Source organism: Ruditapes philippinarum, unplaced genomic scaffold (genome assembly GCF_026571515.1).
Source record: "Ruditapes philippinarum isolate M1 unplaced genomic scaffold, ASM2657151v2 ctg338_1_1_1_1, whole genome shotgun sequence".
NCBI classification, from domain to species: Eukaryota; Metazoa; Mollusca; class Bivalvia; order Venerida; family Veneridae; genus Ruditapes; species Ruditapes philippinarum.
The window spans coordinates 1-17,157 of record NW_026853989.1 but is presented as its reverse complement, the minus strand read 5'-3'; the positions used below and the strand labels follow the sequence as shown (position 1 = coordinate 17,157).

Below are 17,157 nucleotides of genomic sequence, written 5' to 3'. Positions count from 1 at the left end.
ATTTCTTGAAAATTATTGTATAAAGGAAATTTATGTCACAAGAATATATGACATTTGCAGGATCAAACGTGTATGAAGTAAAGGCCACTGACGCAGATGTAGGCAATCCAAATGATGTATTCACTTTTACCATGGAAGAAACTGGTACATATAAAAATACATAATTATTATGATATATCAAGTGTTATGTTTTTTATTTGATAAGTAAAAAAAAATCAACTACATGTAGTTGCTTGGACTACTGCCTTGTGGATAACCCTTCCATTGCCGTACATTTTTACAAATTTGCAAGGTTCATTCATATATAGTCAATGTTCTTAAAAAAAATAACATGACAGTGTTCAAGATAGCCATGCCTTTTAACCTTTGCAAAGATAGCTATTGCACAATTTATGGCTGATTTACAAATGGAAAACTCTTGAGCTTCCATCGATATCATTTATGTTTAAATCACAATTTTAACTCGTAATCAATCTTCGTGTCTTTTTCCCTTTTTATATTTTTATGTAAAGAAAGTAAAATTGATATATATGCAGTTCATATTTTAGTATGGTTAAAGACAACCTCCCATTGCCAAACTTTTCTAAATTGTTATATTTGTATTGTATTTTGTAAATTGCTTTGTATGTTCTAGTAAATAAGTATATGTCCAATAATCACAATGTCAGTAAGTCTTCAGGCTTTCGTGGGCAATATCAGGTTATTAATAAGTCTTTATGCATACGTTTGCCTACATAACTGCATATTTCATACGGCTTTAATCGGAACGCAAAAAAGATGTATTTAAATTCCTTTAATGTGTACATTTTATGGGGATTTTAAATGAATTTCCTGAAATACAGATATTTTGTAACAAACTACCAACGTATACGTTTATCAAAATAAGATAAATTTGCTTATATAATTATAAAAATGTGTGCTGTAACCTGAATAATTTAACAAATCAATAAAGCAATCAATCATTCAATAAAACAGTCAGTCTGTGGAAAAAACTTTCTGTTTGCGCATCTGCTTAGTGTGCGCGTTGTCTCAAGTTATTCACATATTATTCTAAAAATGTGTTTAAACAGCATGACCTCCAGATAGATTCATATGAATTTTCATAACAATTTAAAAATGTATTTCAAATTAAAATACCGTTAAGTGAACTAGAAAAGTAGTTTACATACGTATTGTAAACGGCAAACACGTCCACGTTATCTACCAACAAGTAATCAAAATAATGCAAAAATAGCCCATACTGCGTTAATAACTTCGAAATCACCGTCTAATAGACTATTACGTGTCCAATTTTACTTAATACTTGAATTATGAATATTTTTTTCTTTCTAAAATATAAGTATTTTTTTACAGGTAAGCTTTTTTTGAAATATTTTGTTTATATTGATGCATGCAGGTTTTATACCATTTTTTTAAAAGTTAAGCTTTTAAGTTAAAAGTTAAATTGAATCATTGCTACTTTTTATTGTTTAACTGATGTTACAAACATATTTAAAACAGTCACTTATCTTTAAAAGCAATAAGTATTTATTCATTAATATCTATTTCTATGATTTATATTTACACACAAGTGGTGTGTGATAAAAAAAAACACTTTTCGTTATAGTTAAAAGAAGAATATTGACATAATTTGTTTACCAGTTATACTTTTAACCTTAACTTTTGACAAAACAATTATGTCGTAGATACAAGTCATTTCGTTATTGGCGAAAATGATGGAGTCATCAAAGTCAATACTGGCGTAACTCTTGACTACTCAACTAAAAATGAGTATAAACTTGTGGTCACTGCGAAAGATGCAAATGATGCAACGGCAAAGTCTGCAAGTACAACAGTAACAGTTAAAATTCAAACTAGTAAGCTCTTTTCTTGTCTTTTATTCTGATAATAACATCAAATATTTAATATCCTTTTTCCTTTTATTGTATTTTGATTATAACACTCTCATTTTCTTGGTATTTGCCGAACAGTTATCCATGTCCTTTGTATTGTTTAAGAGTCGATCACCTCCTCTGATATTACATTTTAGAGGACTTCCGGGAAGCTGACCTCGTGCCGAATTCTTTCAAATTTAAGGGTCAGGATCATGATCAGGATCAAATAAAATAAGAAAGATTTGTTCTATTCAAATATCTATATTGTCCAATACTTGATAAAAGTTGACTTGACATTGCAAGCTTATGAACTTTTGAAATACAAATATTAATACTTTGCGTAATATGTACCTTTTACAGTTGATCCGAATATTGATCCTTGGATTAGTTCTTATTTATATTCTCTTTTTTTCCTTGTGTTTGTGTGTTGTTATTTCCTTATTCGCAAAAGGGTTGTTTCTGTACCGATCAATCTTTAACGGTGACCAGCCTTTGTGAAGAACAAACCAGCAATAACCAGTTTCTCTGCAAGTGACCGACTACTAATTCGACAAGATTTTTAAGCTTTGAGAGACGAATGACAATTATCATCAATTGTTACGGAGAAATTTTTGGCAAGCCCGAGGATGAAAGTATCGATTCCTGTTTTGATTTTGAATCATGAAAATTAAGCCTTATATCCATTGACAATAATTTCAAAACCCTGAATTACAAAAAATAACTTTCTATCGCACATGATCATAATTTGTCCAATTATTTTTCCTTTTCGATTTTTTTTATTTACAGCGCCAGTTTTTCACGAACTAAATGTAGAAAAGTCTGCGACCGTAGATGACGGTGCAGGAACCGATGCGACAGTTTATACAATAAACGTCAGTGACGAAGATAACACTGGTACTTTATCGATTTCTATCGTTGAACAAACTCCATCAGAAATATTCATGCTACAGGATAAAGTCCTAAAGCCAAAAAATACTATTGAAGGAGACACAGGGGAAACGACATATAAACTGAAGTTCAAGTATGTAAATTAATACTTTTACTAAGCCAATTTCAAAGTAATGTTGTCAATGTCAAACAATAAAAGAATTTAGTTTCTTGAATAAAGAAGATCATAGACATTTTTGTGTATTAAGTAATTAGAATAATGAACTTTTGTATGATTATATAAGATTGATGTATTTTAATTATATACTAATATTATGTTGTATTAGAGAAACTGAAAATTCACAGTTTCAAATAAAAAGATTAAGTTGAGGTTATGTTGCTTTGTACTTCAAAAGAAAATGCCTTTTATCTGTTATCATGTTATAATGGCAATCTTCATGCGAATAGAATATTGTCGTACATGTATGTGTATATAGAGCATCCGATGGGACACACGAAGTCACCAGTGCATATTTAACAGTTACAATTACCGAAGTAAATGACAATGCTCCAAAATTTGAAGACCCTGACCCTACTGTGGAGATACTAGAAAATGAACAAGCAGGTAAAATTTTTGTTACGAATATCATAAAATATGTTCTCAAAATAGACAGATCATCTCTTAATTACCGAATAACAAACTTGAACATTTTTTATTTATCATTCAAATTTGTTTATTAAAGAACTTCATGTGCATTTTGTTTTATATGACGGTTTTGAAAAAAAGTTTTCTAGACTTCCAACCCATTTGAACTCATGTGGGTCGTGTGCATAGTTTCCTTGCATTTTTACGCTTTCAGACGTATCCCTTGGTTTGTATGTTTAAATTGAAGCCATGGACTGTAGTTTGTACTTGATCTTACCGTCCATGATCAGACTCAATCAATTTTGCCGTTTTGAGCTTGCATTAGGGATTCCTATTTTCTATATTCTTTGGTTGTGACGTACAAAAGTGGCTTTACTGTTGTGCTGAAGAAAAATATGCAAAGAAGATTGCTATATAACTATTATAATACTTTCAATGGCATATGATACTGTTTAATTTGTTGGTTATGTAAAGCGAGGTTACTTATATTTGGTTAAATTTGGTTAAGATCTTATACTTTAATGCCTTTATTTTAACGCTCTACAAAAAAAGAAAAACAACTATGATATTAACGTTTTTGAAGTCAAAACTAGTGTCAGTAGTGAAGGTTTGCATTTTTCATACAAAATTTAAAAAATAAAGCAACAAGAAATGCCGACAGACACATATGCCCCCCTTTCTAGCCCTCGACTCATATTAATGGTAATTATAGTGAATTATAGAGACCTTGAGCTAGCTTTGAACTAGTGATCCTATTGTGACTAATCAATATGTCAAATATAAAGACTTTCTGACATAAAGTTTTCAAGGTAATAAGCGGAAACCATTCTTACATTTAAAACCGTTGTGATATTGACCTTTGAACTACTGTCATTTAAGGCCCCCTTAGACTTTGTGACCCCAAAATCAATAGGGGTCTGATCAAACACGAAGTGTTTGTGTTAAACCATTCTTACATTCAAAGCTCTTGTGACCTTTGCCTTTGACCTAGTGACCCCTCCCCCAAAAAATTGGGATCATCTACTGTGTATGACCATATAAATAGCTTTCAAGATAATGAGCAGAAACGCTACTACCTTTCGTGTCATTTGGCAGTAATTCTACTTATTCAAAATCACATAAGATTTGACTGCTTCATAGCCATATAAATAGGTAATTAATTTGGTAGGATGAAAAGAATAACAAAAATGTAGTCCATAACACTTACAAGTAAAATGGTTTCCTGCGGCGAACATTTTTGATGATATAAAGATATTTCATTTAACTTCATTCAACATTGTTTGTGTGGGTGGATAAATAAACGTTTGTATCAGGAATATAGTTGACAATAATCGACCAATATAGAAGAAGGTCTTTGGAAACTGGTGACCGTTAATGACCGGACAAGGTCGAACATGGAACAATTATTTCATTTTCAGAAAATGATTAAATAGGCCTACCATTTTATGAATAATTCCGAGCACAAAAAAAGCAATCACACAGGTTTTCGCAGAAAACATCTCTATATATTATGGCAGAATATTACTACGAATATTTTAATTTTGTAGATTTTCAGTATAAACAATTTATTGTTTGTAACATTTTGAGATACATATTAAAGCAACATTGATAATTTTCAAACACATCATTCAAGTTTTTCCACCTTAAACGGTATTATAATTATAGAAAATTAAAAATATCACGTAATAGTTTTTTGTTCTTAATTAGGTGTAACTCTGACTTATTCCATAGAGTGTTATCCGTAGCGTACCGGCAAACGGTATTTAGCCAGATTTTCGAAAAGGTAAATTTACCAATCATGTACAGTTTACAGATCACATGCTCCTCCATGTACCGAAAACAGGTCACGTGCTCCTCCATGCCTCAAAAGTAAAACGCGTACCAATACCGGGAACAAGTTTAGATAATAATTGTCTTATAAAATCAATGAAAATTATCATTTGATCACAAATTACATGTTCTGAACATGTTACTTGTTAAAAAACGCCTATTACACAGTAATCCCAGATTGAATTTTTTTACAGTCTTTTTGCAGAACTAATTCTTTCAGAATGAAAACATAAGTTTAATAAATTATGACTTTTGTATCATTATATTCTCTAAAAAAGAACGCAAGCCAGATAGTACTTGGACATTTTTACATATTAAATTAAAACACTTAAACCCCATTCTCTTTGTCAAAAGGGATATACTACGGAATCCTATTTGTGCTTTTTCAAATGCCATATCGAAACATAAACAGAAATGTTGAATCATTTAAGAGGGTTTTAACCTAGCTCGTGGCAGTTGATATATAATTTTGTCTGTCTCGAAACAGTTTGTGTTGTTGGAAGTCGAAAATCTATTATAAAACACGGTTAACAAATACCGCAAAAATACTACTATTCTATTTAATTATTCAATTATTTTTTAAACTCAATAGACCAAAAGCCATGTATAATTAATTAACTGCATTTAATTCTTGAAAATAATTGTATAGAGGAAATTTATGTCACAAGAATATATGACACTTGCAGGAGCAAACGTGTATGAAGTAAAGGCCACTGACGCAGATGTAGGCAATCCAAATGATGTATTCACCTTTACCATGGAAGAAACTGGTACATGTAAAAATACATTATTATCATGATAAATCAAGTGTAGTGTTTCTTATTTGATAAGTAAGAATAAAATCAGCTAGTAGAACTACTGCCTGGTGGATATACCTTGCCGTAAATGTAAATTTGCAAAGGTTCATTATTATGAAGTCAACTTTCTTAAAAAAATAAATAACATGATAGTATTCAAGATAGCTATCCCTTTTAACCTTTGCAAATATAGCTAGTGCACAATTTATGGCTGATTAACAAATGGAAAACTCTTGAGTTTCCATCGATATCATTTAATATGTTTAAATCACAATTTTAACTCGTAATCAATCTTCGTGTCTTTTTCCCTTTTTATCCGCGTGTAAAAAAAAAGTAAAATTGATACATGCAGTTCATATTTTAGTATGGTTAAAGACAACTTCCAATGGCCAAACTATTCTTAATTGTTACATTTTCCAGATTCATGTGAATTTTCATAACAAATTAAAAATGTGTTTCAAAGTAAAATACCGTTAAGTGAACCAGAAAGGTAAACGGCAAACACAGTCCACGTTATCTACCAACGAGTAGTCAAAAAATGCAAAAAAGACCATACTGCGTTAATCACTTCAAAATCACCGACTTATAGACTATCTATTACGTGTTCATTTTACTTGATACTTGAATTATGAATCTTTTTTTTTCTTCTTAAAATATAAGTATTATTTTCACAGGTAAGCTTTTCTTGAAATATTTTGTTTATCTTGATGCATGCAGCTTTTATACCATTTTTTAAACTAAAGCTTTTAAGTTAACAGTAAAATTGAATCATTGCTATTTTTTATTGTTTAACTGATGTTACAAACACATTTAAAACAGTCACTTATCTTTTAAAGCAATAAGTATTTATTTATAATATCTATTTCTTCTATTTACACGAGAGTGGTGTGTGATCAAAAAAAAAAAAGAACACTTTTTGTTATAGTTAAAAAAATATATCATAATTCGTTTACCAGATAAAGTAATTAAGTAAGTAATTGCATTTTATAGTCTAAGTTTCATGCTTACGCACGTTCACCGACTTTACAGCTATTACCCCTGGTCATGGGGCTACTGGTATCTATCTATCAATCTCCCAGGGAGTCTTTTAAACTGTTAAACTTAACTTTTGACAAAACAATTATGTCGTAGATACAAGTCATTTCGTTATTGGCGAAAATGATGGAGTCATCAAAGTCAATACTGGCGTAACTCTTGACTACTCAACTAAAAATGAGTATAAACTTGTGGTCACTGCGAAAGATGCAAATGATGAAACGGCAAAGTCTGCAAGTACAACAGTAACAGTTAAAATTCAAACTAGTAAGTTCTTTTTTTGTCTTGTATTCTGATAATAACATCAAATATTTAATATCCTTTTTATTTTAATTGTATTTTGATGATACATGTAACATCGAATATTCACTCTCCTTTTCTTGCTGAACAGTTTTTCATGTTCTTTGTATTAGCAGTTGATCACTTCCCCTGATAAAACGTTTTTTAGAGTACTTCCAGGAAGCTGACCTCGTGCCGAATTAACTCAAATTTAAGATAATGATCACGATCAGGATCAAATAAAACACAAAGATTTGTTTTTTTTAATATCTACATTGTCCAATACTTGATACATTGCATGCTTATAAATTTTTGAAATACAACTAGTATTTCTTTGCGAAATATGTTCCTTTTACAGTCGATCTAAATATTGGCCCCTCAAATAGTTTTTACTTATTTTGTATGTGTGTTAGTTGTTATTCTCTCATTCCCAATAGTTTTATTTCTTTGCAAACTGGCTCTTTATTCAATTTGTTTACATGCAATTTAATTTGATTATTAGCTAATTACAATCAAATTAAGCAATGAAATTAAAATCAGGATTATTCAATGCTTATACAGAATCTTTCAGTAGACATGGGGCAAGACTGTATGAAGTAAACCAAATAAATATTCGAACAAAGTTTACAACTGCTGAGTATATTTTGGAATATTTGTTAATCGAGTAATAATATGTGGTATGTACGAATAAGTAAAGCTGTAAATTGCACCTTTTTTTCTTTCCAAGTGCCGGTTTTTGTTGACCCGGATCCGGATAGCACAAAGGACGGACATAAAATCTACATGTGCGAAAATCTTCAAAAAGGAGATGCAGTTATGACTCTTAATGCTAATGATGAGGATTCAGATGATAGTTCTTTAACTTATAGTATGGATGGAAGTGTAAGTGATGTTCATAATATACCAAATATACTTAAATTATGTTGTAGTAGCTTCTGGGGCTTTGCCACGAGCATCGTTGAAAAATATCTCGCGAGACATAAGGTCGAGCGGGATAAAAAAAACTTTCATCTGCACATAGCAAGCAGCATGGCCTAAGAAAGTTTCTACAATATAATTATTGTTTCATTATATACCTTCACGTTTTAAGACAAGTTTTAATGTACTTAACTTTCATTCCATTAGTTATTTCAGAAACTAATGTGCATCAATGTCAAGATGTCAAGAAATAAAATTCACGAATGACGGATAATTACGTCTTTTTGCAATTAGATTTAATAGTTCTTGTTCCCGTTTTCAAATGCTTGTAATAAACAGCTAAGATGTCAGGCACTTCCATATACGGTACCGTACATGTATTTGTCTCTATACGGTACCATATTCGTCTCTAACATAATACGAATTTTTTTCATCCATTGAAGCGTATACGCTCTTTAAGATTTGCATTTATTTTAAGGACAAACTTTATTGTATTACATGAATACGAATATGATTTTCAAATAGCTAATGAAAACTGCACCACAGACTCATACGTTCCGGACAAAAATTAATCTTTATGTACCTCTCTTATTTACAGAGTGACGATGTAAAGGCATTATTTGAAATAGTTGGTAACACCCTAAAAATAAAATCTACCGTGGCTGACAATACGTTTGACTATGAAAAGGAAGGTGCTGTAAAAAGTTATGCAATTGTATTAAAGTAAGTTGAACATTTTGTATTTATAAAACTGAATAAAAAAATGTAAGTATTTTATGTTGATTTAGGTTGATGATGGTATAGATGATATGTTATTAAATTTGTCAATTATTTTGAAATTTAAACAATATTACTCTGCGATATGTTACTGTTTGTTTCGTTCTCAATGATATAAATGAGTCCTCTTTGTCAAGATGTTTTTCTCAAGCAGTATATGTCCAGTTTGAATTGTGGCATCTGGTACAAGTTATGATGAACTCTACCTCTTTGTAATCATATTTATTGAGATAAACGATTCTATTTTAAAGAAAACGTATTATTGAGGATTCTATATCATTTACTTAAATTGATACAAGCGGGTATAAATGTCGGTGTTCATTCCGTTAACTCTCTTGAATAGACACATTGAATCCGGGAATACGCACGTCTATTATTTGCTATTTTTACAAAGCTTTCGAGGGATCTGTTCCCGGATCCTTTTTGTAATTGTAATGAAAGTTACACTGAAAACGTTTCCAGCGCAATATAGGGTTTATTGAACATCAGACGGAACTTGTTATGGCCTTATGTCCAACTGGTGAGATGAGGTAAGGGCTAATTCAAAATCTAAAGGCTTAATTTGCTTTTAATTTTATTCATCTGACTCCTTAATTTCAGAGTAACAGATGTATCAGGCTTTTCATCATTGTTAAAAACTAGTATTGAACTCGAAGATGACAATGAATTTGCTCCAGTTTTCTTAAGTGCCTCTGAGACTTCCATCTCAGAATCGTCTTCTCAAGGTAAGTTTTCAGCGTAAACAGTTTGTGACTATCGTTTTAGACATTAAATACAGGAAAATATATAAACACATAACTTACATACATACATGTATGATATTCTTGTTTTTTTTTGTTTTTTTTTAGTACTTGTTATAAAACGCTGAAATAGATATAATATAATCATATATAGAACAATTGCGCTGTTTATAAAGATCAAATTTTGAAGTACGGTAGAAAAAATAGCATACTTCAAAGAGTACCAATTATTTCATTTTTTCTAAACATAGCATACGCTATCTTTCTGCCCGGAAGTGAATTTTTAAAGGAAAAAAAACAAACATGAGAAACATTTTATAATTATAACACAAGCAAAGCGTGAATTCGTCTTTTTTTTTCTCGAACATGTAACCATATGCACAAAAACATAAAGATACACATAACACACGAAGATTTATGCTTGTTTAAAACAACAAAAATTATGACATAATGAAACTTTTTTTGGAATTTTAACCACAGTAAAAAAGAACCATCTTAAGATTGTTTTGATAATCGTAAATTAATATCTTTTTTGAATATTTGACAGGTACAACAGTAATTAAATTAGAAGCATCCGACCAAGACGGTAATCCAGAATTCAATAAAGTATCTTTTACTTTAAGTGGTGATGGTAAGTGTTAATGTTTAAAGTTCTTTTTTTACAATGCATATGACGCATCCGAAGAAGCACCCGTATTTAATGTGAAAAGTAAATGAAAGAGAGGGACACACAGACAGATAAACATACAAACAGTGCTTGACTTTATTTTCTAACTTAAGCTTTATGCTCGACTTTGTCGTGCACGTTTATTCGTTGAAAAAAGCTAAAATCTTAAAATTTATAAAAGTGTGTTTATGCCTAAAATGCGGTAATAAGTTGTTCTTTACGTATTTGATAGCATTATATGTAATAAGCTAGAATGTTCGGGTTATAAACAGTAACATGTAGATATAAAATCATATTACAAAGTCAGCCAAAATCTTCGATCTACTATTTAACAGCCTGATACTCTAAATTCAGTTTGTTTCAAACGTCAAATCCAAACCGGTTACATTTAGAGTATGTTTTGTGTTGCTGGCTACACAACAATTGATACTCGTTGCAAATAAGCCAGGCTTATATAGATCACTTTGCTATTGTCTGTCTGTCTACCTGTCTGTTCATCTGTCTGTTTGTCTGTCACAAAACCTGACTTCATTAAACATTACTGATGCAATTTCATATAAACTGTAAAGAAGTTATCAGTACCAAGTTGAGTTGTGCATATCGTCAGTATTTTTGGGTTGAATGATTTTAATCATAGTTATGGCCCTTTATTATAATGTTTTCAAGTTGTGTCTGAACTACTTCCACTTCTCTTATACTACTTATGAAATTTGAGTGAAACATATAACAGGATTGATCGGTACCTTGAGTACTTGCACATAATTAACGGGTTTTTTGGTTGATTGATTTTGGCTGAAAAAAGCGCGTTTTGGCATGTTTATTTTTTTCTCTTGCTACACAATTACTTCAACATAATACAAAGTGGCCCGACATATATCATTGTATATAGGGAACAACTGTCCAATCCCCCTCAATAGAACCAATATAACTGGTGAATTGGCTATAATCCGACGACACATATGATCACTGATCGCCCTTCTTGTTTTATGTAACACGCACAATTCAAATATTTATATACGTTTCTCAGATGCATCATCATTTGAACTCAGTGAGTCCAGCAAAGACGAGATTATAGTGAAAGTAGGTGCAACATTTGATTACGGGACGAAATCATCCTACACACTGACAGTAACAGCCTCGGATAGCGATCCAGATGAGCCTAGAACTGCTGACCAAGAACTAATAATCAAAATTTTAACAGGTAAATAATTATGATACTGTAAATATAAATTCAAGAAATGTTACATACACAGCTCCTGAATATAGCTGTACATAGATGTAAAAATATGATTAATTTGATAACAACAATTGATAAATACATAGTATGACCTTAATTGTATATAATTAACTACCTTTGATGTATATAATGAACTACTTGGGAAATTTGATAATAACTCGCAAATTATTCTTAAAAAGTAATTGTTTATTGTTATATCGTTTTCATTTAGCGCCAACATTTACTTCACCAATAAATAATGACAAAATAGATGTTAATGAAGATAGTGGAGACGGTTATTTAGTAAAAACGCTCGAAGCTTCGGACGAAGACGGCGATACTCTTACATACACAATCGTTTCTCAGGTTTGTGTTAAATACATAAGGATATGCGAAAATTTCATAGTTTGAAATGTTTAACATCCGTGTAGTCAGACCAGGCTCTATACTTTTGGCTGACTCACTTTATAAATTCATCTTGACATCTTCAGAAGTGATAAAAGGCAGTTCAAAAATGTATGCCGGACACATTCAATCATGAGATTTAAAAGTAATATTTGGTTTACATTTATTCAAACCTAATTTTTTTAAAGTAACAAAACTATCCTAAATGTCTTTGTAAGCTTTTAAAACTTTAAGTCCTCGCATGCTGTAATAAAGTTGATATTCTACTATCTTATTTTTGTTTATAAAATATGTAATATGCAAATTGTAGTGAACTTTTTGTTATTCTTGTATTTTAATGCTGCGAAAATTGAAAGTTTCAGTCCATAATAAAATTATTGCTTCTTTAAGATAGTGTTACAATCTTTCATGCAAAAACAAACTACTATGCCAGCATGTTAGCATATTTACAGATACAAACCACTATATATTTTCTCAACTAAACCAATCTCGCATCAGATGAAGGAAAACACACAAATATGATATAATGTATTCAGGAAATAAAACGCTATCTCTATTTCAAGTTTATAAATCATTTGTTGCTTTTGTGGCTATTTTTATATGAGTAATTTGTGTTGTGGTCGTTCTTACAGGATGATACATGTTCACCTCAGTTCAAAAGTTTCTTTTTTCCTTTAAAGCCACAACAGTTAAACACATTCCTTTCTATTAATAACAGACTCCAGATGATCCAGTAAAGTTTATCGTGGAGAATAAAGAACTAAAAACAAAAGGCACATTTAACGTTGACGTTGCTGATGCTGTACAGTCATACACCCTTTCATTAAAGTAAATTGTTGCAGTTTTTAAAATCACATATAATACATTTATGTTGTCTTTGTAAATTTTCACTTTGTAAAATTATTTTACAGACTTAAAATCATGTTATCAATTTATTGTTCATGTGACAATCATTCATATGTTTTTATATTCATGTGACAACTCTAGATCTTTTCTAAAACCGTTATAAATTTTAAAATGCACAAAAAGCTTAAGATGGCCAATGTTTAACGTTTTAAAAAAAGATACCTAATAGTCTTAGAGGGAGAAAAAGGTTGCATTGCCTTTAGGGCTCTGTAGACCTGTTAGGTTACAAACATTTTGAAAATGGTGTCATTTGTTTATATTGTAAGAGGGTTTCATTATATTGTAACAGGGTTTCAGATGGCAACGATAAAACGGATGATGAAACTATTCAAGTCGTGATAAACATAAAAGACTCAAACACACAGACCCCTAAGTTTAAGACAGGGGTGACATATGAAGCAAGTGTAAAAGAAACTGCAGAAATCGGTAAGAAGTTATAAGAATTCTTTAATTAGTTCTTGGTGATTCTTGTTTTCAAACCTTTACCATGCTTCTGACAACTTAATTTCCTTTTTTATTAAAGTTTATAACTTGCATACAACCCCACAATTTAGTTGATGTACTATCAAAAAGAACTCGAAAATCGCCTGTTTATTTAATTTGTTACATGGCAGTTTGTATTAACTTTTATAATATACATTATCTTAATAAGATCGAAGTTGAGAAACATATTATAACAATGTTTTGAGCCTGCTGACCGTAAAATACTTACTTTTTTATTCTTAAAAATTTTTACTAATGCATCCATTGCAGACCAAGATATTCCGGCACAGTATTGCTGTCTGATCATACCCTATGCTGTTATTCAGTTTGTACATATATTGGATCTTTTTTCAATAGGATAATTGGTTTAGTCCAAATTAAGAAAATAAACCGTGATAAAGGTTACAAATATGAGAGATTACAAAAATCAATTGTCTTCTCATTATGCTAAGTTTTAGGCATTTTTGGAGGGGGTGTTGTTGTTTTTTGTTTGTACTACTAACACATTATTCGTTTCTTAATTCATTAATAGATTTAACAGATTTCTGTTCTTGATTCAGATTTTAAAGTTTTCACTGTAACTGCAACTGATGACGACCTCACAGAAACTAACAACAAAGTTACCTATTCTCTTGGTATGTTACATGTTATATGATAACATTGCTGTTTTAAACATATACGCTGCCAAAATCAAATTGTGATCAATGAAAATATTAATGATTGTTACACATTCTCCATGTAAATATGAAATAAAAATGTTTTTACTGCACACAAAGAAGATATGTTAGGTGTAATCGATATACACTAAAAAGAACATAAAGTAGCATTAAACAACCGGCAGTTATTTGTTTTTTGTTGTTACGTTTAAATTTCTTTTTTTATCATTATTTTTGTCAGAACGAACCAACTATCCTGACCCGTAATAGCGAATGCAGCTTCCAAAACTTAAATTGTACCTTGTCTTACTCAAATTAGACATATTCACAGATTTCAGTAAATGACTGCGATAAAAATATTATTTTGAGATAAGAAAAATATATCTTGATCAAGGAATGAATTGTCAGTTTTTTAAATTTTATTAATTTTAACAAATTATTTTGATGTTTTGTTGATTATTTTTATCACGTACTTGACAGAAATAGACGGTATGTTTCCGCTACGTCGTAGTGTTACCAGGAAAGTCTGGAAAAAAAAACAGATAAATGATTGTTATAGCCGGATTCAATCACATGACTTAGCATCAAAATTACACAACTTTGTCCCCAGAACATATCTAGATCAGCATGTACGAGTATATAAGTACTGATCTAGAACAAAATGTATCCGTATATTTGAAATGGTTCCATAATTAACTTACAGTGACCTTTTTATATATTTTTAGTCTTATACAGGCAGTTTGCCTTAGCCAACATGCAGTTTCTCCAATCCAAAATATGTTATATTTTCCCCTAGAATAAAGTCATGATTTCCACTGGAACAAAAAAGTCTTTAACTGCAATAAAATAAAGTTCAATAATTAAATAAACAGCTCTAAATATGAATTTGAAATAAAAAAAATAATTTAAAGTTAAGATTGTTACATTCTTATTTGTTAGTGTTTGATTCGTGCTTTTCCCCATTTATGATTTATTGTTCTATATTGTTCCCCCATTAAGCTGCAGGTTGATCTGATAATTTCAAAAAAAATCACTGGCTGAACTTTTTTGTGTAATCCTAAAGAATGATAATTTTGGGTTTTTGGGTTGAAAATAAAGTTTCACAATTCAATTCTGGGAATTAAGCAGTATGACCGTTAAATATAAATGTGAGTAATAGTCTGGGATAATACGTGTCAGTGGCCATTGTACACACTAGATATTAAACGTATATTGACATTGAAAATGATCAATGATATACTATTCAATTTAACAAACTTTTCAAGAGTAATACTTCGCATCATTAAGTTACTTTAATTTACCATTTCTACATTTGTTTTAAGGGTCAGTGACTGAATTTATTATTGGCGAGTCAAGTGGAGAAATAACAGTTTCAGCAAAGTTAAGTTATAACACAAAATCTTCATATGATGTAACTGTGACAGCTAAGGACAACGGTGGCAAGTCTGCAACAAAGAATGTCATGATAACAATTCTTGCAGGTATCAGTTTAATCATGTTCCGTTGATTTTTTTTCAAAGTGCGCTGAAGAGAAAAACATATCAGAGCTAGAGCTGAAAATTGTTGACAAATCAGCTTTCAGCGTTTTTATTAATGATAAACAAAAGGGTGTTCGCATAACAGTTTCATCAATATTTAATACAACACGTCTGCTGTTAAATTTTCTGTGCCCCTTATATGAAGGATGAAAAGGGCATTCTATTGAAACGTCATTTGAATTAAAAGAATATATTTTAAAACATATACTTAATTAAGTATAAAACTTGTCAAAAGACAATGGTTAATACATATAAAATATGTCTTTTTGCGATGACTTACCAGAATAAGGCGAAGGAAAATGCCATCATATGCATCGTAAGTAGTCACATAAATGTAACAAATTATTATACTAAACTATTAAGAATAGGGGCCTGATTCGTTTCGAATAAAGCAAGGAGAAAAAAGTAAAAAAATTGAAGGCTTGTGGAAAAGCATTGAATTATTTTTGAATTCAGACTTTCTTGCATGTTAGCACATTAACATTTAAAAGCTAGATATATTGACCTTTGATAGCATATGTTAAAATGTATATAAACGTTAATAATCTAGAGCCAGTGTTCACGAATATTGCTGAGGCGGTAACAAGAGAGATTAAGGAGAATGTTGGTGGTGACACATCGGTATTTCAAGTAACGGTACAGGATTCAGATGATACTTGGAACGATGTAATAGAAATAGCAAGTCAGTCGCCAGGAGAAATGTTCAAAATGGATGGAGATACACTTAAAACAAACACAAATAGTTTTGATGCCGAGACTACAACAGCTTATGAAGTGACATTCAAGTATGTTCATGTTACATAGGCGTTGTTTCATTTATTGTATTTAGTAATGAAGTGTTATTACAAGAATAAAACTTTTTACAAGCATTTGTACATCTGCATGCTTTGCCTGCTTCTTCAAATCAACTTTAATAACCCTTCACATAGAAATACGGCATTTCTGATATAAATTGAAAGTTAAGATGTAGAAAGTGCATCGTTTCTAGTGTTCTACTTTTTAGGTTTATACTGTAAGCGTGACAAAAGGGGCACAGTCTTTTATTGTTTGTGAAGGGTTTACGTTGTTTAAGAAAATACAGTCATATTTCAACAGAAACATATTTAGTTACAACTATAACATTTATCAACAACTAATCTTGCTCACACAAAGGTATTTCGAATACATAATTGCTACCTGATTACTTCGTCAAATGCTATTTTATCTGATGATTTACATTATTCTTATTTCAATAGATTTCAGTTATTATGTTATGTAAGTAGGTATTTGTCTAAATGCATGGGTAAGAAAATCTCCAATGCAACGGCGTCTTCATTAAGGTTTTCTTTTGATTTACGACAATTCTTTTCAGTTGTGTCTTGTAAATGTCTAGCATGAGCTGGCCTTCAGAATATTTATTATTTATGAATTGGAAATTCCTGTTAATTTTGTTTATGTAATAACACAATGCTAAGAAATACAAACTCCTGTCAAAATATTATCATTGATTTAAACTGTTCCAGGTTAGATATGTAACCCCCCCA

General features: G+C 30.7%; 1 protein-coding gene across 1 annotated transcript in view; it reads left to right on the top strand.

Annotated features, from left to right (window-relative positions):
* Positions 1-16,419, top strand: part of LOC132738630 (protocadherin Fat 4-like) — a gene marked incomplete at its 3' end in the record, with an annotated part of 44,708 nt that extends 28,289 nt beyond the window's left edge. The window contains 17 exon segments of the mRNA XM_060726189.1: positions 61-144; positions 1,686-1,856; positions 2,661-2,895; positions 3,239-3,366; positions 5,904-5,987; positions 7,146-7,316; positions 8,056-8,210; positions 8,845-8,969; positions 9,624-9,748; positions 10,311-10,394; positions 11,458-11,631; positions 11,879-12,012; positions 12,770-12,879; positions 13,247-13,383; positions 14,001-14,075; positions 15,419-15,577; positions 16,185-16,419. Coding sequence (XP_060582172.1) covers positions 61-144; positions 1,686-1,856; positions 2,661-2,895; positions 3,239-3,366; positions 5,904-5,987; positions 7,146-7,316; positions 8,056-8,210; positions 8,845-8,969; positions 9,624-9,748; positions 10,311-10,394; positions 11,458-11,631; positions 11,879-12,012; positions 12,770-12,879; positions 13,247-13,383; positions 14,001-14,075; positions 15,419-15,577; positions 16,185-16,419 — 2,386 coding nt within the window.
* Positions 16,420-17,157: the final 738 nt, after the last annotated feature.